The 19,871-nt window shown below is 48.5% G+C and overlaps 2 protein-coding genes across 2 annotated transcripts in view; one reads left to right on the forward strand and one right to left on the reverse strand.

Moving 5' to 3' along the window:
• LOC144153970 (uncharacterized) overlaps positions 1 to 19,871 on the forward strand; it is a 98,190-nt gene that overhangs the window by 22,294 nt on the left and 56,025 nt on the right. The window lies entirely within an intron of this gene.
• Positions 1 to 19,871, reverse strand: part of LOC144153966 (cytochrome P450 4c3-like) — a 35,656-nt gene that overhangs the window by 12,775 nt on the left and 3,010 nt on the right. The window contains exons 2-6 of the mRNA XM_077685767.1: positions 14,188 to 14,463; positions 10,750 to 10,862; positions 7,038 to 7,123; positions 5,502 to 5,695; positions 5,332 to 5,401 (exon numbers count right to left, since the gene is read on the reverse strand). Coding sequence (XP_077541893.1) covers positions 5,332 to 5,401; positions 5,502 to 5,695; positions 7,038 to 7,123; positions 10,750 to 10,862; positions 14,188 to 14,461 — 737 coding nt within the window. The 5' untranslated portion in view covers positions 14,462 to 14,463. The remainder of the gene's footprint in view (positions 1 to 5,331; positions 5,402 to 5,501; positions 5,696 to 7,037; positions 7,124 to 10,749; positions 10,863 to 14,187; positions 14,464 to 19,871) is intronic.

The following is a 19,871-nucleotide window of genomic DNA, read 5'->3' on the forward strand; positions in this document are numbered from 1 at the left end:
TCAAAGCATGCAGCTACAGTGGTTGCATGGTGATTTTTATTTAGGAATATAGTTGAAAGCAGGACAATATGAATAAAGCGTTCTGTATTTTTCTGTGCCAGTACTAAAATTGTCAATGCTGAGCTATAGCAGACGTCGCAATCTGTTTTATTTCCAAGCGTAACGGTATCTAAACCCAATTATCCTCTCAGTAAAATGATCATGGTTGAGCTGCACCGATGTGGTTTGTGTTTAATGTTGAAAGCTAAAATTAATGGTCGATTTCATTAGCATCACCAAAAGCAGTGCGTTTCCCGTGACTAGCGACCATCTCACCACGCAATAGTATAAATTGGCTCATCCGAAGGATATCTTCTCCAAATCAATATTGCATTTCTCGTTTTAAAATGCCCACATCTTCCGTGTGCACCTACTTTCTACTCCCTCAACCTGTAGTTACCTTGGACAAAATGGCATGTTCTTCTCGACGCCCTTTGTAACACGCGGCTTTGTACAGCTTCTAAGAAAAGCTATTGAGCCAGAAATGTCCTTGCATAGGTGTGCTTAATCTACACTTACGTCTTTTTGCTTCATTGCACATCGTACGAATTGGACCAAAGCCATTTTTTTAAAGCAGAGAAGCTAAGTATAGAGTTATCTTCGTTCTGGTGCTTTTTAATGCCTTTAAAAATTCCGTAAATGAGATTAGTTTCGTTTGCCATGTAATGATTTACTTGTTTCACATTTAGGTAATCGCACGGCTTTATTCTTTGAGTGACTCCTCAGTGCTGCTAAAAAACACCGAGGAACGTATGCCGGAAGTTACAAATCGGCCATTCTTGGGCAACGTAGTGGGTTTAATATCTGAGTTGGGCACATGCCACCTCCTTCCGTCATAAAACATATAAGTTGATAGGTATCACATAAAGCACTGGGCTTTCACGGATGGGAAACTCAGCCAAAATGTATCAGAAGGCTTATAAGGTCGATGACGCTATATATTGAACGGCCGTCTGGTCGTAAAGTCAAGCTCCTGAAGAAGGAAAGGCATCGGAGGAAGTGAACTTACAGTAAGCCAAAATACGAACAGTAGAAGGCAAAGAAGGTAAATGCGGCTAAGGTTGGCTGCACTAGCGATGTTTATCTACCGGTTTATCCTTCGCAGGTACCTAGACGTCGTAGGCTAAATAAACAACAACGCGCCAAAGAATAACACGCTGTTTATTCCCAGGGCTCAAGTGTGCGCTGCTGAATAGATAACTTCCACCTTTCGTGGTGCCGTGTCCCAACTGAAATCAGCTGTAATTTTAGGCATCAATGTCTGCTATATTTTCGTTTAGGTCGTGCAGCGATTTTCCTTGTCTGAACTGGATTGTGACGCCAACGGATTGGGTTTTTAAGTGCACAGGTCGCTTTCGCAGCTGTTGTAAACTTGGGTAATACAAAGATTTCCTGTATAATACAATATTTGACGTCAGATAAAGCCAAAAGAAGACATGCAGTTCTGTCGTTATTTATAGGTTGGCTTATTAGAAACCAGTATGGACAAGCGAAGAGGTCTGGAGTCTTAGTATGTTGAGAGAGCAAGACCACGGGCATGCTAATGCCTCCTAGACAGCGTCGGAACGGCTTGCGCAAAAAGACGACTTTAGACAGAAGACCGGTGGTTCCTCTTGAGGTTAGCGTCCGTCACTTACCCTCGTATTCACGAACCTAACTTAAGTAGAACTTTTCCCTTCGGACACTTTTCGGCGCCTTAACACGCTTCAAGAACCAAAGTTATGCTCAAAGGGCGCCTTTTCGCGAACTTATCGGACAGAACAGTAAGCGCTACTTAAGTTAGCTGCCGATCTACCTTAAGTGCGCCTTTTCCCGACCAACATTGCAGACTAAGGTGTAAAATGGGGCGCGTCGTACGCGAGAAATTGACAAAGCTGTAAACAAAAAAAATTGCCCCCACCTCCCCGAAGGGAATCGTGAGGAAGTGCGAATGCATTTCTTGCGCCGAGAGTACACGGCGTAGTAATTCTGACATCGCCTTGAGAGGCGCCCAGCCAGCGAACGGTCTAAACTGGAGCAGAGCGAGCAGGAGACTGTAGCGAGAGAGCGCGCGCGAGCCGACCCACGGAGGTCTGGCGGTTTATCGCTGCATATGTAGGGGGGTACGCCGCGCCGAGCCAGGTGGCTGAGAGAGGAGGCGAGCGCAAGGGGAGAGGGACAGCGGCGCACGGCAGCTGCAGCCGAGCGAGGGGAGAGAAGGTGCGGGTACGTGACGTCACGGCGCGGGGAGGGAGAGTGACACACAGCGGCGCACGGCAGCTGCCGGGGAGAGGAGGTGGAGTATGTGACGTCACGGCGCGGGGAAGGGAGAGGGACGCGCGCGGCGCACGCCATCGCGCCGCGAGGAGCGGTGAGGGGCGTGTCGTCACGTGGTGAGTGACGTCACTGCGCCGTTGCTACCGACGCTCCTCTCCGCTCCACGCCGTTGCTAGGGGATAGGAGGACTGCGGACGGACGGCGCCGCCGGCGGTGGAAGGTTTGGGGTCGCTTATAAAGTGCATTGCACTTAATACAGCGCTTTCCGCGAGCCACAACGATCCCCGCACACTCCTCCCGCCCTGACGCAGCCGTGCGCACACCGCGCACCTTACGCAGGCCCGCCGGCCCGGCCGGCGCGCGATGCGGCCAGCACCGGCACGATGGCGCTGCCTCCGCTGGTAGAGCTACGCCGGCAGGTGCAGCTACAGTTTGCTGCCGCTTGCCCGAATGGAACTAATCGCGCAAACCAAATTACGCATGCGAGAAAGGGGATGATGTTGTGGTGGAAATTCATGCAATATATAATCATGCGCGGTAGTAGCGCAAGCTGCGATCAGTATTTTGCCGCGATGTTAAGCCTAAATTTCCCTGCGGGTACCGGCTGCGCACGGAGCTGGCTGATCCAAGCGCTTCGAAGCTGGCGCCACGGAAGCATTCTCCCCTATTGGCGCAAAGGTCAGGTCCCGCCTACACGCCGTGTACGGATTGGCGCATCGCGCGCTAGCCTCGTTCGCAGGAGCCTAGCGTGCCTCAAAACGGGCGCGTGTGATAAATGCGCCTTAAAGAAGGTTTGTGAAGCGCAAAGCGGCCATTTCTCGTTCTGGTGCTTTTCCGACACTTACGAAAGGCTTCCTTACGGCACAAGTTAAGTATCCTTTCTGAATACGGGGGTTAGTCTGAATTCAACAGCGCTTTCTTTGCTCGGTCTCGCCTTCTACCGGCCACTTTAGGTTCTCATTTGTCGCTGTGAGCACTCGCTGCTTTTAAAGTGAAGGCTTTCTTAGTGGGACCGTTCGCAATCTGCCAAAGAACTAAAGCATTTCCCCATAGACTGGCTGGTCGACCGAAAAGCTCCGATAAGATCTCTGGAGACACGGCGCGAAATCCTGTGCAGGAAACCTGCTTCCATTGGCCAAACCAGTTACTTGAAAATCGCGAAAACGGAACGTTCCTAGATAAGACAGTGCAAGCATCGATCATGAAGAAGGATTACAACTGTGCACCTTTATCTGATAAACTATTTGTCGGTATACATTTGGAACTTTCGTAGCTGCTTTACTTAGTACTCGAAAAATCGTGGCATGTGTTCGTTTCTCTTCGGCGATATCAGTTTTTGGAGATTTTACGATCAACTGGGCGCACTTTCAGCGAAGGAGAAGCATTCGAAGAAGCATTCGGGCTCCACTCAACTGCCTGCAGGAAGGGATGGTAAATTGTATTTCTTTTCCTCAGAAATAAAAAAGATCCTAACAACATTCCCAGGCAATTTCGTGGCCGGCAATAAATAAACGGCGCGTGAAAACTCTGATCCCACCGGTTCAGAAGGCATTTAAAAGAAATAAGACGTTGTTTATTCGTTTGCATCATTTCTCACTTGTGAAAAGAGCGGCTTTTCTGGGTTACCGACGACGCAAAAGTTTCGGTATGCCACCTACTTGCATCAGGAAGAGGTATTTTTGCTGAGATATCTTCTTAGTTTGGGCTGATTCATCGACAATTGGTGGTGAGTGAATTTTTTATGGAATATTAGTTCCGTGAGAGGAAGGGAGAAGGGAAGATGAGACGCAGAGAGTAAAGGCAAGGATGGCGCGAACTCATCCTTACACGTCCTCTGCATCAAAGCGAAAAGATCCATGGCCATTTTTATCACAGGATGCAGAGCCTGCCACGCTACAGAGGAAAGAATTGGGTCGGGCGTAAGAGAGTACCCACTTCAGGAAATCCGAACGCTACCAAAATGGGCCTGTTTATTGCTGTTTATCGAATTAACCAGGCAGCTCGCGCTTTGCTCTTCCCCATTTGTTTGCGCCTTTTTGGCTGTTTTCACTGGTGCATTCAAGTAGCCTCCCGAGAAAAAGGTTGTCACACTTCTTCCGCTCCCTACAGCGGCATTCTAGCCCAACGCAGCGCTGTCGTATCCGCTACTCCCTTTTTTGTATCTTTTTAGCGCGCAGCACTTAAGCACCCACTCCCGTGTTTCCCCGGCGCCCTCATCCCTAGATGTAACCTGAACGGACTAGAAAAACCGAAGACAACATACAACAAGCAGTAAAGCGAAGGAGGAAAGTGTGCCGAAGCTGTGCGGGAGAGAGCGGTGTGCCGAGGCGGCGACGCGCTACGAGATGACCGAGAGAACGAAGGGGCCCCCCAAGGTAGAGCAGGATGAAAGCATGGCTAAAGTGCGAGGGGGAGGGTGGTATACAGAGAGCGGTATATGTTCCCTGATGCGCGGATCACTTTCTGAGAAGCAGCAAAAATGCGGCGTCCTCAAAAACACAGAAGTTCGCGCTGCGCACAAATTGCGCGTTAGAGAGTATTGTAATCGTCAGCCATTTTTTGTGCGCACATCCTTAATGATGAATATTCACCAGCTCGCCCAATTGACAGCTCCTTAGAACACCAACAAACCCCTTGGGAAGCGTGGACGTAAAAGGGAACTACAGAAGCGGTAGAGGGCTCGCTACAGAGACACTAGGGTATATGTCGTTCTCAAAAAAAAAATTGCTTGGAAAGCATGTTACGTACTTCAGACAAGATTACCACTGTGATCATAATTACTTCATTTCCCGAAGTTTTCGGGGTGCTACCTCAGACCCACTATTTGTAAGAACCGGATAGCGCTTCTCACGAGACACAATCGTGGTGTGGTAGACAGCAGAGTAAAATGATAGACGCTAGGTCGAGAAGTTTCATGCAAATTTTAAGTGAACATATTTTGTAATATCGTTTTTGTGCATTGTTGACGCGGTAAAGTGCTTTATAATTAATTTAGTTTCGTACCGTGCGCACTACGGCGATGAAGCGGCTTTATACCTGCTTACTGCGATCACGTAGGGGCTGTTTTCATTGCTTTGCGCCGAAATTGTGGTCCCCATGACTGTTTCTGAAACGCAAACGGAACGCGCGGGGGATGGTCATATAGTTTAAATCGCGTTCTGCACATGAAACAAGACCGTTTGAACCGGTTTGCTTCAGAAACTCACCGCATATGGTATCCAAGGTGCACATGGTCACGAGGTACAGCACATTAAACTTCTCCTTAGTGCGTGAGAGCTTTCCCAGTTTCGTGGCAAGTATGAACGACTGGTTGTTGATGGTGCCCATAAAGTCGTCCAGGATCCGAAAGTGGAACGCAGGCGTGAACAGACGTCGCCTCGAACGCCACTTGTCTCCATCGCTGAAAATCGAACAGAACATTAGGGCCATTCTTCTTTCGAGAAGCATGTAAAAGCACAATATGAGGGCTCCCCAGAATGTGCCCCCCATCCCCGCTCAGGTGCCCAATAGCGAAGAGCAGAAGATCCATCACTGCCACTTCGTGGAAAGGAATCATGACTATGCAGCTGATTCGTTTGGATGATACGCCTCCGTTTCTCGTGCGCAGTGGGATGCCTGTCCTGTTTCTTAAAAGGCACAACGCATGTCAGCGCACTATCTACTCATCCGCTGCAATCCTTGTACAAAAGCACGGACTTCCCTAACCCTTCTGGTTGTGCTTCCAACTAATGTTGGGAACCCTTTAACGACTTACTGGCTCATATAAACGCCCTGGGATAGCAACACGAGGAACGATAGCTCTGAACGTCTGTGTTTACAGCGTTTGAGGGTACAAGTGAGGTTTGGTCAACCTACGGGATCTTGTTGATGCACTCAGTTACGCAAAACGGAAAACGGTGCGGGACGAATATTTACTTTGTTTTTAAGACCGTGCTCCTTTGTGCTCTTTGTTAACTTTTAATGCCAGCACCTCGATTGGTTAACAAAGCGTCGATGCAAAATATTTGGAGATATAAGAACTTCTTTTTTCGCTGATTAAACGCGACGCGAACAACGACTGCAGTAGCTGTTTGCGTGACGACCAGGCGAGGCAGCCTTGGTGTATTGCGGCATAGAAGCAACTGAATGCAACGCTACCACGTGTAGAGTGGTGTGGTCAGTTTCGGCCAAATCCGTCGAAATTTCCCGAAATCCCTCGCCCTTTGCAGCTCTGGACCACTAATCAAAATGTTCCTCCATTGGAAGCGCGATCAGTACTGAGGCTTTGTTGAAAAAAAAAAAAACATGTCATCTCTTCGAGGCCCCGTGAATGTTGGCGTCGAACAAACCACTCGTGTGTGGCTCGCAGGCTTCCTCGAAAAGCAGTACTGCATCTCCAAGTATGAAGATGTAGTGCCATCCAGCGGCAGCGAGGAAAAACGTTCCGCACGCCAGACAATTCCAGCTCTTCCGGAACAAGATGCGCGATATAGCCAGTGGTGGCGGCACCTGTATTCACGTTCTCGCCATTTTTTTACCTTATTTAAAAAGAAATGGTACTTGTAACAGTTCGATATTCATGTTCTCCGTGAGCTAATCTATCAATCTATAGCAACTTCTGTTCGAACTTTTCTGTCCCTTTAAGGCTGTACGTAATTCAAAGTGGCAGCATGTCAGCCACTCGACTGAAGGACGATAAAAATTTCCAACATTGAAGAGGTGGTGTGGGATATTGAGAATTTATCAACCCCCTATCACGGTACCTTGTAAGCAGTCCAGTTCCCAGCCAACTGTGAAGCAGCGCATACTCGTAGCCCTTATTCAAAATGTTGTTGCTTGAAAGAATTTCCTGAAATAGGAGAGAGAGAGAGATATATAAACGTTTATTAGGGAAAAAAATAGGTGTCACGATTGTCTTAGGGGTGGTGCCCTCCTTCCAGGGCCCCAGACTCTTCTGCTCCTCTTCGGGCTCGAAGAATTAAGTCCTTCTGAATCCCGAAGTCAGAGCTGGCCAGAGCTGCCTCCCATAGCGCGACCGTATTTGTGGTGTTGTTTCCTGAAGGCCAGATGACAGGGCAGGCCCAGGTTGCATAAAATAAGCTTGAACGGTTTCCGCATTTATGGCATGTGTCTGTGTGTGTTTGAGGAAACATTTTGGATAGACGGGATTTATTAAGGTACGTGTTCGTCTGGATTTGCCTCGGCGTTTGAGCTTCTGCGCCATAAAGGTTCTTGTCCGGGTTGGGGAAAAGGGCTCGTTCACCACTTTGGACAGTGAGGCATTCGCCAAAGCCACTTGGGAGGGGCTGCAGAAGGCTAGGACTGATAGCCGCGCGGCTTGTAAGATCTCGCGCAGCCTGGTCGGCCCTCTCGTTTCCCTCCAGCTCCTCCTCTCCTGGAGTCCAGACAATGCGGTGGAACTGATTCTACATTTTTGGCTCTAGTTTTTTAAGACACTTGTGAATCATTCCATTTATAATATTTTGCATAGCCTTTTTTGAATCTGAATATTTGGAAAGAATGACCATGTTTTATACAGGGTGCCCCAGCTATCATGCACCAAGATTTAAAAAAAGAGTAATGCCGTAACTCGAAGAAAACTTAGTGCATAATGTTTGCGGTACTGTGGAGAAGGGGGCAGCATTTTTTGTTAATGAGACTCAGCTAATTAATTGTAATTAATTATCTCACTCGAGAAGTACTGTCCTAATCACTAAAGTGTCAATGAGGCACTTGTAGGTACCCACGAGGGGCATCTAACTGCGGTATTTTCAGCGACGAACTGATTGCGTACTAATTTATTCTGACTGATAAAGAAAATCCGCGAAATATGAAAGATACCACGTGACGGCGCCTCCGCTCGCACCGTAAAGCAACGCCCTCAAACAGGCTGCCTCTGAGTTAGCCAGAATGAAATAAACAAAAGAAGGAAAGAAGAAATCGCGACCGAGTGTGTGCCTTATATGCACACGCATCCCGCGAATCTTGCTATTGCTGCTCCTTCCATGCATGCCATTGTCAAGAGAGAGAGAGAGAGAGCTCTTTAATGTGGGCTGGAGAGGTCAGCTCTGCACTTGCTTTCAAGCAGCTTATTTGGGGACGCTGCTTTACAATGCGCGCGGAAGCGCCGTCCCATGGTATTTTTCATATTTCGCGGGTTTCTTTATCAGTCAGAATAAATTAGTAGGCAATTAGTTCGTCGCTGAAAATACTGCAGTTAGATGCCCTCGTGGGCACCAACAAGTTACTCATTGACACTTCAGTGATTAGGACAGTAATTATTGAGTTATGTAATTAATTACCATTAAATACTTGTCTCATTAACGGAGAAATAACTGCCCGCTTCTCCACAGTACTCCAAACATTGTGCACTAGGTTTTCTTCGAGTAACGCCATTGCTCTTGTTTTAAATCTTGGTGCATGATAGCTGGGACACCCTTATAGGTGTAAATTCGAGCTAACTCAGCAGAGTTGCATTTTTTCTCAACATGGGAAATTGCCGAAAACATTAAAAACAGCGAATTAAAGTTTTAACTGTAAATCAGTCGAAGACTGAGCGTTTGCTATCGGGCGACTACAAAGCGCCTTGAGGACCACTTTTTCCTAGTGTTCATTAAGCACCTCCCTGTAATTTTTATACCTTGTAAGTTCGCTATCTGTACCCAACGCTAGGAGTATACAGCAGGTGAAAAGAGTCTTTAACAATACGCTGTGTTCCAGCGTAAACACATCTCGTGACGTGAAATGAATGATGCAAAAGTCAGTACCGTTTGCTCCCTTCACCACACCGGCAAATATAAGTGTAAAATAGAGAAAAGGCGAAGGCCCTTTAATTAAGCTGGACCGGAGTGGCAGCGTTTTAGCAAGGGACCACTGAAGGGTTATTCTTAGCTCTCCTGGCCTTTTTTAATTTGATTAGTTTAGCCACGACTTCGAGGAGAACGAACTCATGTGTAGCTTCCTCTCGTTTCCACTGTGGTTAAACGTGACGAGCGCGACTTTGAGCATCGCTATCGATCGAATTACTGTGTCAGTGCAGTCTTCAAAGCTATTGTGAGACAAAAATGGCGATACAGACGATGCGTTGCTGAAACAAGCAATAAGGCCACGCAAGCCCGAACCCCGCTGTATACGGGGTGACTTCCGCTCCATGCTGTGGACCTCTACGCACCTTTTGCGGCTACCCTTATTAGCATTTGCGCCCACAACAGCCGCTGTTGCTAAAATGGCGACCTATTTGGCCGCTCCTAGCGAAGCACGGTAACGGGACGAGGCCCTTTACGGCTTTGCCAGATGCGCCGCAAAACCACTGCTCGTGCTATTGCGCGGCTGGCATTCTTTTTTTCAGTGACCTTGATGTATAGGCAGCACACTGGGACAGAAAAACGTCGTCCAGGGACGCGTTTTGTTTTCCTGGCAGCTTCCATTTGCTGTGTGATCATGACAGGCTTGACACACGAGGCTGCCACACTTGCACGGCACCATAGAAGCAACGGCGCTTGCAGCCTACGTGGCGAATCAGCCAACTTACCAGCACTTGGAGGCCTCGCTCCAGAGATTTGATGTGGATCTTCAGGTCTAGTTTATCGGTAAGTCTGCGGATGTAGCGTTTACAGGATGCCACCGGTCATACTCGCGTCGTGGATGTTATTGGGCCGACTAAAGTCTTCCACCTCTTACACACACACACGCACAAACACACACACACACACACACACACACACACAAGCACACGCACACGCACACACACACGCACACGCACACGCACACGCACACACACACGCACTATATACGTGGTTGTACGAGGCGCCCTGTGCTTAAACACAGTAAGGAATCTGCTGTTCTGGGCATGCGGAGCTGTATTAATCCTGCCCCAAAATCAAAACATAATTTCTACAATGCTTGTGACTTTTTCCGCTGTTTTATTGCCCAAGGACTATATGCTGGACAACACAAAATTTATTTTTCAGCATTGGTTTATCGCCGTGGCCGGGAAATATACGTCGCACGCCTAGCACTTCAATTTATCTAACCGTTATCGTGCCTAGCCCGCATATATGTGAATGGTGGGCAGTCATTTTAAACTATTAGTATATAATATCTTTTGGGCAGCCATTTTACTGTCTAATTTTTAAACGCAACAGGACCACATTTCTTGTGTAGGATAACTTTCTTCCAAAAAGCCAAGTTAAGACTTCAAAATATTTTGTCCGGCGTGAAAATGTGAACGCTCTGCCGAAGGGTGAGCCCGTTTTTTAAAGATGGTAAAAAAGAAGCCTATTTTATGTCAATCTATCGAGGGAAATTTCACGAGTGGTAACTTGGTGAAGGAATGTGAAGAGTGTTACCGGAGGTATGCCCAAACATGTTCAAATGTGTTCCTAGAAAAGGTAGAATTCAAAGCCTCAACACGTAGTGAGGAGGTTTATCTATTGAAAACAAATCGTGAAAGTGCATCCAGGCATGCTGATTTACCTCAACGTACTCTGCCTTGTAGACGGTCAGCACAGGCCTGAAACCATTGTACAATAGGAACCAGCCGAATCTCCGGAAAGTTTCATGAAGGCCAGTCGCTGCAGCGAATATCACTTAAAGAGAAAAAAAGAGATCAGACATGCCACATGCAACATGAAAGATTTTTTGCCACTGTTTTCAGTAACCAGAAAAAAATTCTGTGACAAGATAACAAAAGAGCAGCGCAAAGCCGAGGCCCTGTTGGGCACGTTCTGTTTTTTTTTTTTGTTTCGTGCGTTAATATCGTGATGACTCCAACTGCGGAAAGCACGTCAAACGTAGAGTTTTATACTTGTATGTGCTAGAGAAACATGTCGCTGCAATGGCCTGCCGACGTGAGCGCCACATGTCAACCACCAACGTTTCGGTTCTATTTGGCTTGGCTAACGACATGGGTTCTTTTAGCTTTTGAAGCCCAAATCACAAAATTGGTAACATTTTTTTCTTGTTTCTCTTGCGTGAAGCTTTTAAATATTTCTTGCGAAATAAAACGACTTAAACCTTCGATTTCTTTGTAATAAAAAACTTCGTTAAATTATTTTGTTCAATGATACTGGTGTCGTATGCAGCCAAATACAAATTTTCAGTCTGTTCATAAGACATGCCAAGTAATCATGGAACTTTTGTCAGCGGCACATCCCGGCACAATCGCTGGAGCACGGCAGGCATAGGCAAATGCTCCAGGATTTACTCTACTATATAATAAAAGGAAATACAGTAAAATCTCGTTAATTCGAACTCGGTTAATTCGAACTTACGTTAAACTCGAACTGACGTCCTGGCCCCGTCACAGCCTTGTATATTTTGTAGCAGCCCGGAATGTCGGCTGCTGAAGGAGTCGAGAAAGCAGACGCGTAGAGCTGGTTTGCAGTTTCATGACAAGACTGTTTATTTCCAAAAGAGGCGTACGCCGAGAGCTTTCCCCGACGAGGGAAAGAAGGTGAACCCCCGCGTCCTTCAAAAGAGAGAGGAAAAAGGCCTCCCAAGCGAGCAGACGACAACGGCGCCAGGACTAATGCCAGGAGTCGGCCGGACAACAAGTTAAGCGCTCCCCCGAAAGGCGACCGTTGAAGAGGGCGGGGGAATGACCCCCGTAGTAAGCCGGCGGCGGCGTCGCCAATACGCGTCTTCAACAAAGGTGCACTCTCGTCAAGCCTGCGGCAGACCGTAAAGAAAGGAAAAGTCCCCGTCGGCGGGAGCCGCTTGCGCGCGGGTGCCCAGCGGCTTCCGCTACAATTTCAATGGGGGAATCTCCCGATAATTCGAACGCGTCGGTATCCAGAACGGCTAATCCGAACTGGAATCCCCTACTTTCCTTCGCTACTCCCACAAGAAGTCCGCCCAGAGTGATTACAACATGTGTTGCAAATTCAAACCAAACCAAATTTACTACAGATTCATGCAAATCAGCGTCGAGGCTGGATGTTGCAGCACGTTTTTCTCAGAAGATTACAATTCTGACGCTGCGCCGGAGCTCTTCGGCAAGCTCCAAGCGATGCTCATGGAGCCGTGACACAGGAAACGCAAGCAAATGCATTTTACCGATTGCTTTTAATTTTCATTGCCTCGACCCTGCCAAGTAAATAAACTTGTTTTCACGCATAGACAGCGTGATTATTTCGACCTTACGGCTCACTGCTCCCATGACTGCTATGTCAGTGCCTGTTTGGGGTGTATAACTGACTGATCCATTAATTTCGTTCGCTGGTTGGCCTCCACGAACATTATTTAAAAGATCACCCGCCACAAACTTGTAGTAGAGCCTAATTCGCGATAGCAAGTCCAGAGGTGGCTTTTTTGTGTTTTGCCCGCGTAGTGTGGCGTGCTCTCCATTCATTCTAGCGCCCTCCCTCTACTTCGAACTCCGCTTAATTCGAACAATTTTAAGGTTCCGTTCGAGTTGGAATTAACGAGGTTTTACTGTATTAGGCGGTCACAGAACATCTTGGTCATGGCTTGGGAGCCAGATGTACCGGTTGTGATTTCAGTGGGCGTATTTTGCCCCTTAAAAGCAATCGGGTTTCGTGTGGCTGGCATTTCATCACTTACCTACAATGCGTAACGCTGGGGCGGGCTAGCCTTTCATTCCTTCGGACGCTAGCTTTCGAAGAGCTTCTGAGTTTACGAGAATGTGAAGCACTTTAAACGGTCACCGGTGGCATATGTTATTGCTCGGGCGTGAACTTGTACGCAGAAAACGAACGAAGGTAGTGTTGGGTGACACACTTTCCCTAAGGCAGCACAATTGCGTGCTAAATACGCTTTGGTTTAATAGTAATTCACGCGTCCTTGTGGAAACTTATGACTGGAAGTTCCTATAAGCGAGTTGTACAATTTATGCCAGTTGTATCTTCTTCAAACAAACCTAAAAGCATAAAACTGTTGATGAATGTTAACCGATACGCGCAGATGAACTTAATTGTTCGCACGGCTGAAGCACAACTTCACTCACCACGGCAGTTTTATGACACATACCTCACTTCTTGTGCCGTCGAGTGCGCGATTCTAACTGAAATGAACCACTCCATAAGCAACTGAGCATCAGCGAGTATTTCGGATACGGTGGATATGGGCATTAATTCGATGTAGGCCTGAATAGAAGAACGGTTGCGATATTGTCAGGGACCATGAAGGTTTTCAGGTTTTCCGCGGGAAACTGCCGTTATAGAAACCCTTTACCTTTCTCTCATATCGGAAAAGTTCTGATAAAACTATATTGCATTATTCCATGGCGTAAATTCCGAACAACGTACTTTACGTTGAATAGAAAGACTTCGGAAACCAATCGTCGTGCGGAATAGTGGAAGTATGCGGGCCGTTGGGCGGCTTCTTGCGCTGACGCTCGGGCTTGCAGCATTCTGTATTCGTGCTCAGCACAGTCGATTAAAAAACGTTATAGATGTGTGTATATATATATATATATATATATATATATATATATATATATATATATATATATATATATATATATATATATATATATATATATATATATATCAGCTGATGCCTGTATACCGACTACCAGTGCGCCTTGAAATCTCTGTAACTCTGTAAGACAACGCGAGTTTTGCAAGGCTTCTCGAGGGGCATCTGTAGAGGTACTTTGTTAGTGGGTCGCCATCGCCTTGCTAAGGAAGTTTCCCCATGTTGCAGTAGGAGTACAGTAGTTTACTTGCCCGTTCTGTATGCTCAAGTAGCATTGGAAAGCTTTCTGGTATGGCCTATTGTGTTTTGCGTAGGTGAAGCAAACTGCGCATTGAGCTACCACTTCGGGCTCTGGGTTACGCATGACGACGGAACGCCGTACGGATCTACTTGGGTCTAGCGAGCAAGCTAGTACGACAAGGCGAGCCCCTAAAGTGCTCTGCACTTAATAAACATCCGTCAGGCGCAACTCACGTGCACTGAATCCGGCTGGCGACATTGGCTGATCGCAGGCTCTCATGACGATCCACTGCGACTGAAAGGGGAAATGCTGCTGAACTTGCGGCAGCGTTTGTAGCTGCTTCAGTGTTTTGGAGTGCTTGATCCGGGCCACCCATATTAGTGCTCCTACGACGACTGCACAGCTCGCCACAATGCGCAGCAGTACACTGGCGGCGTTGGAGGCTGCGGCCACCCAGCTGCTATCTGGTCGCAGGCCTGTGAATCCCAGCGCAGCGAGCACAGACATGGCTAGACGTGGGTTGAACGGGTGGAGAAGAAAAAAAGAATACCTTAGAATCCGGATTTTTCTGATTATGTACGTTTTAAATTTTTTCTTTCGTGTAACCGAATCGTGACAGAGAAAAAGTCGGTAAATCAGACGGACATCTTACTCATGCCACGTATTCGAGCGAGGAAATACTTAAAGTACGGTCGCCCACCCGCCTTAGCTCGGGCAACGCTTTACGGACTTACCGTCTTCCCCTGCCTTGTTCTAAGGAAACATAGCCACAACAGCTGCATTTCTCTTACCGTTAGGGACGAGCACCGGCGTATTCAGCATGGTATGGCCGATGGCTTACTGGTAGGGATTAACTGGAGTCCTGCGCATTCCTCTGAACAGTGTTTCTCCGTATTTTTTTATATATTGATACAGGGTAAAGCTGTGTTTACAGTGGTGTATTTACGATGCACATTCAGAGGCTAGTTATAAGAAACCACGATGGAAGAGAGCACCGCGCAAGCCAGGGAGCGAACGCGCTTCACCGTCAGCGTCCTCTTCATCTCTCTTCTTGATGATGACGCCCGCTAGCACAGTACATGAATACCGTCCTATTTGTGGGGAATCTAATTAATGCCCCGTAACACAACCCCCCCCCCGGTGGTAGGAGCGCCGTCTCGGTGCTTGTCAGGGTAAAGCTGTAGGTTGCGAGTGGTATGGCTTAAGACGCGTGACGTGGACGACGTCTGTTTGTGGAGAGCGGGATGAGTCTGACGGAACCAGCGGGGTGATTTCGTAATTGACCTCCGTCACTTGGCGTACGACACGGTAGGGGCCGTAGTACCTGGCTAGAAGCTTTTCCGAACGCCCTACACGGCGTGCAGGACACCAGAGCAGCACTAGGGATCCAGGTGCAAAGTGGCGGGTGCTGTGGCGGCAGTCATAGCGATCCTTTTGAGAGCGCTGGGACGAAGCGAGCCTGACGCGAGCAATGTTGCGGGCAAAGTCAGCGCGTGCGATGGCGTCTTGGGCATATGCGGAAGGTGGCAGAGGGTGTTGAAATAGAGTGTCCAGTGGTAACGTCGGCTCTCGGCCGAATAGTAGGTAGAAGGGAGAGAATCCTGCAGTATCAAGGCGCGACGAATTGTAGGCAAACGTTATGTAAGGTAAGGCAATGTCCCAATCACCATGGTCGTCAGAAACGTACATTGACAGCATATCAGTTAAAGTCCGGTTAAGGCGCTCTGTGAGGCCGTTGGTTTGAGGGTGGTAGGCGGTAGTAACCTTGTGAACGGTTGCGCATGAGCGGAGGATGTCGTCTACTACTCGGGAAAGGAAGTATCGTCCGCGGTCTGTCAGGAGCTGCCGAGGAGCACCGTGGTGTAAGATGACGTCGTGCAGGAGGAAATCGGCTACATCAGTTGCGCAGCTAGTCGGAAGAGCCCGCGTGATTGCGTATCGTGTCGCATAATCGGTGGCCACGGCAATCCGCTTGTTGCCGTTCGCAGACCGGGGAAACGGACCGAGGAGATCTAAACCAACTCGGAAGAATGGCTCAATAGGTATATCGAGCGGCTGAAGAAGACCGGCGGGTAGCGTGGTAGGCACTTTTCTGCGTTGGCACATGTCACAGGCGCCGACATAACGGCGAACCGAGCGGTAGAGCCCCGGCCAGAAGAAACGGCGTCGCACGCGGTCATAGGTCCGGGAAACCCCTAGATGGCCAGCTGTTGGAAGGTCGTGGAGCTGCCGTAGTACATCTGTACGAAGGTGCTCAGGTACTACAGGAAGCAGATCAGGACCATCCGGGCGGACATTGCGGCGATAGAGGACGCCATCCTTCATTTGGAACAACCGCAGTGAAGGGTCGGAGGGGGCAGCGGTTAAGCGGTTGATGATCCTGCTCAAGGAGACGTCAAGGCGCTGCTCATCAGCAAGCTGTTGAAAGGAGGAAATAGACAAGACCGAGGTGGCGAGTGAGTCGCAACTTGTAGGATCGGGAGGCTCGACTGGGTACCGCGATAGACAGTCAGCGTCTTGATGGAGGCGGCCGGATTTATAGACTACAGAATACGAGTACTCCTGCAGCCGCAGAGCCCAGCGCCCGAGGCGTCCGGTCGGGTCTTTCAGGGACGCAAGCCAGCATAGCGCGTGGTGATCTGTCACGACGGAAAATTGTCGACCGTAGAGGTATGGGCGAAATTTGGCGACAGCCCACACTAGGGCAAGGCATTCCCGTTCAGTAATAGAATAATTTCGTTCAGCTGGTGTCAGCAGGCGGCTGGCGTAGGCAATAACGCAGTCGTGGCCCGTTTGGCGTTGAGCTAAGACGGCTCCAATGCCGTGACCACTAGCGTCAGTCCGTACTTCCGTGGGAGCGGCAACATCGAAGTGAGCTAAAATGGGCGAAGTTGTTAAGAGTGAGATCAGGGTCTTGAAAGCCTGAGCTTGCTCACTTCCCCACGAAAAGACAGAATCCTTTTTGAGAAGGTCGGTGAGAGGGCGGGCGATATCAGCGAAGCCTCGGATGAAGCGACGGAAATAGGAGCACAGGCCTACAAAACTTCGAACGTCTTTCGATGACCGGGGCACCGGAAAATCTCTAACCGCCTTTATTTTGTCGGGGTCAGGCTGCACTCCATTTGCGTCGACAAGGTGGCCCAAGATAGTTAGTTCGCGCCTGGCGAATCGGCATTTCGCGGAGTTGAGTTGTAGGTTGGCTTGACGCAAAATAGCAAGTATTTCGGACAGGTGATGGAGATGAGCCTCGAACGATGGAGAAAAAATAATGACGTCATCGAGGTAGCACAGGCATGTGGACCATTTGAATCCCCGCAGGAGAGAGTCCATCATGCGTTCGAAGGTAGCTGGCGCATTGCAGAGACCGAAAGGCATAACCTTGAACTGATATAAACCGTCTGGGGTGACAAAGGCGGTCTTTTCTCGGTCCATCTCGTCGACTGCAATCTGCCAGTAACCTGAGCGTAGGTCAATGGACGAAAAGTATTTTGCACCGTGTAGACAATCTAAGGCGTCGTCGATCCTGGGAAGAGGGTAGACGTCCTTCTTGGTTACTTTGTTCAGGTGGCGGTAGTCTACACAGAATCGCCAAGTGCCATCTTTCTTCTTTACCAAAACTACCGGGGAAGCCCAGGGACTGCAGGAAGGTTCGATAATGTCCTTGGCGAGCATTTTGTCAACCTCTTTCTGGATGATGCCTCGTTCACTAAGGGACACGCGGTACGGACGCCGATGGATGGGTAGCGCATCACCTGTATCGATCCGATGGGTGACTGTAGAACTTTGCCCCAAAGCTTTGTCGCTCAAGTCAAAGACGTCGGCAAATGACCCCATCCGCGCCTCCACATCGCATCGTCTCGGCCAGGGCGGAATCGTCGAGGAAACGTCAGCCGTGTTGGGCAGCCCCAGCCCACTGCGACGAGCATTCGACCACGTCCCCCGCCCCATGACCACAGCCCGTGGCCAGCCGATGAAGACGAGCCGCTACATGCCGAGACCAGAAGAACAGAACCCACTTCCCCAGCCCTCTCGTCCGACATGGTTTGAGTTCCTCAGACAGACCGCTTCTGCCAACAAGACATCGCTGTTGTGGGGCCAGGCATCAAGAACATCATCGTCATCTGGGGTGGCAGGACACACCTTCACTGTACGTCTTCATCGGATTGCTCATCCGCATCAAAGTCCTCACATTGCCTCGGCCTCGACCGGGACGGTCGTTCTCGACCCGCGGGGTGATGTTACGGAGCTCAGGTGTACAATGGCCCAGAGTGCATTGAAACAAGAACGATGACGAAGACGACGACGTCGAAGTGCCTGGCGCGCACCTTGCGCTACCTGTCATGGTCGCAATGTACATAATGTGAATAGATCGCTTCACCCCATCGCATCGTTCGCCTCATCTGTGTCCTGCCGCCCCGTAACAATATGCGACGCAAAAGTCGAATCTGCAGTCTCCATTAAACCTGTGGGCGACTGTAGTACAGTAGAACTTGACCTACACAGTTTGTTACTTCCATGCTTGAACTGAACAGCGCTAAGACGGCCCAAAGTGAAACACGGGCCCTGACTAACAACTGTTTATTTTTTTTTGAAAGAATATTTGTAGCAGAACAAAACGAGAATGGTTATCTTTGTGCGTATTCGGGTAAGCGGAAAACAGAAAAGAAAAGGCTGTGAAAGCGCGGGCTGTTAGGTGAAACGTGAGCTTCCCCTAACTCGTCAATTATGCGATTTCTTAATCCAGCCGGGCCACGGTTTGTAACTACTTCTTTAGAATTCGACAAGTAAAAGTGTGTGAGGAAACAGCTTTGCAGAAGAAATGGTTTGGCACCAATTTTTAGGCTGAGATCTAAATAGGTGAAGTAATAAGAAGTTTTGCCTTTCATTCACACAAAATCAGGCTAGAGTAATGGTGCAAAATCGGGGCCATCTTGCGTGCGATATTTTAAATGGCGCTGGGAAACTAAAGAGAAAAATAATATAATTACTAATACAATAGGTTAGAGAAAAATCGGATGCTTTAAACAGGTAATGCCTGCTTCCTAGAAGGCTATATGTATACCTAACGCAGACAAAAACGCCACTTCCCGGTGGTTTTCTTGAACGGATACATGCTTTTGTGGTAATAAACATGTCCCGAGAGATGCATATAAAAATTCTGTTTTGCATTTCGTCTAAGCAGATCAATATAGCATCTTGAAATTCTGCCTGTTAGTCCTGTGTTTTCAGGAGTTCACAAACATCCAACCATGAGTGTCCTGAAGAACGTTCTTACCAGTAGTAATCAAACATCCGCCACTCGGACAATAAGAGCAATCTTGTTACGTGACGTGCCGGTGACAATTCCAAGCTCCGACGCGTCCACCATTCGAAACAGAAGCAGTGACCCAAGCAACTCATGCGTTTTGGGTCTTCATCGATAAAAGGTTGCATCGCCAGTTTCTGTTGTCTCTGAGTTTACAGGGTAAACTGGTTACGTGGGATTAAATAAAGAGGTGGGCGGTGCAATAACAATATCAGCTCGCGCCGCCTTTCAGTGCTGCTAGCAGGCAAGAATAAAGATGAGTGACTTATGCCTTGTAAACGACATGGGGTTACTAAAGGGCTACCGGGAACTAATTTGTCCTGCTTCGGTGTTCTAAATATAAAATGTCGGTGCTGTTTAGGACAGTAAAGTCAGCAATCTGTAAACCCGCCTGTTTCCTCATAAACATAGAGTGTACCAAGGGCTTTCAGCCGAAGCTGTAACTCAGTCGCTATGGCGTTCGGCTGCTGAGCCCAAGGATGCGGTTTCAATTCCCGGCCGCGGCGTCCGGTTCTCTGATGGAGTCGAAAAGCAAAACCTTCCGTGTGTGCGAGATTTCGGGGCATGTTAAAGATCCCCATATCGTCAAAATTAATCTGAAGCAGCCCAATA

The sequence above is a fragment of the Haemaphysalis longicornis genome, unplaced genomic scaffold, assembly GCF_048455015.1.
Source record: "Haemaphysalis longicornis isolate Haplotype H1 unplaced genomic scaffold, Haemaphysalis longicornis Haplotype H1 scaffold_9, whole genome shotgun sequence".
Classification (NCBI taxonomy): Eukaryota; Metazoa; Arthropoda; class Arachnida; order Ixodida; family Ixodidae; genus Haemaphysalis; species Haemaphysalis longicornis.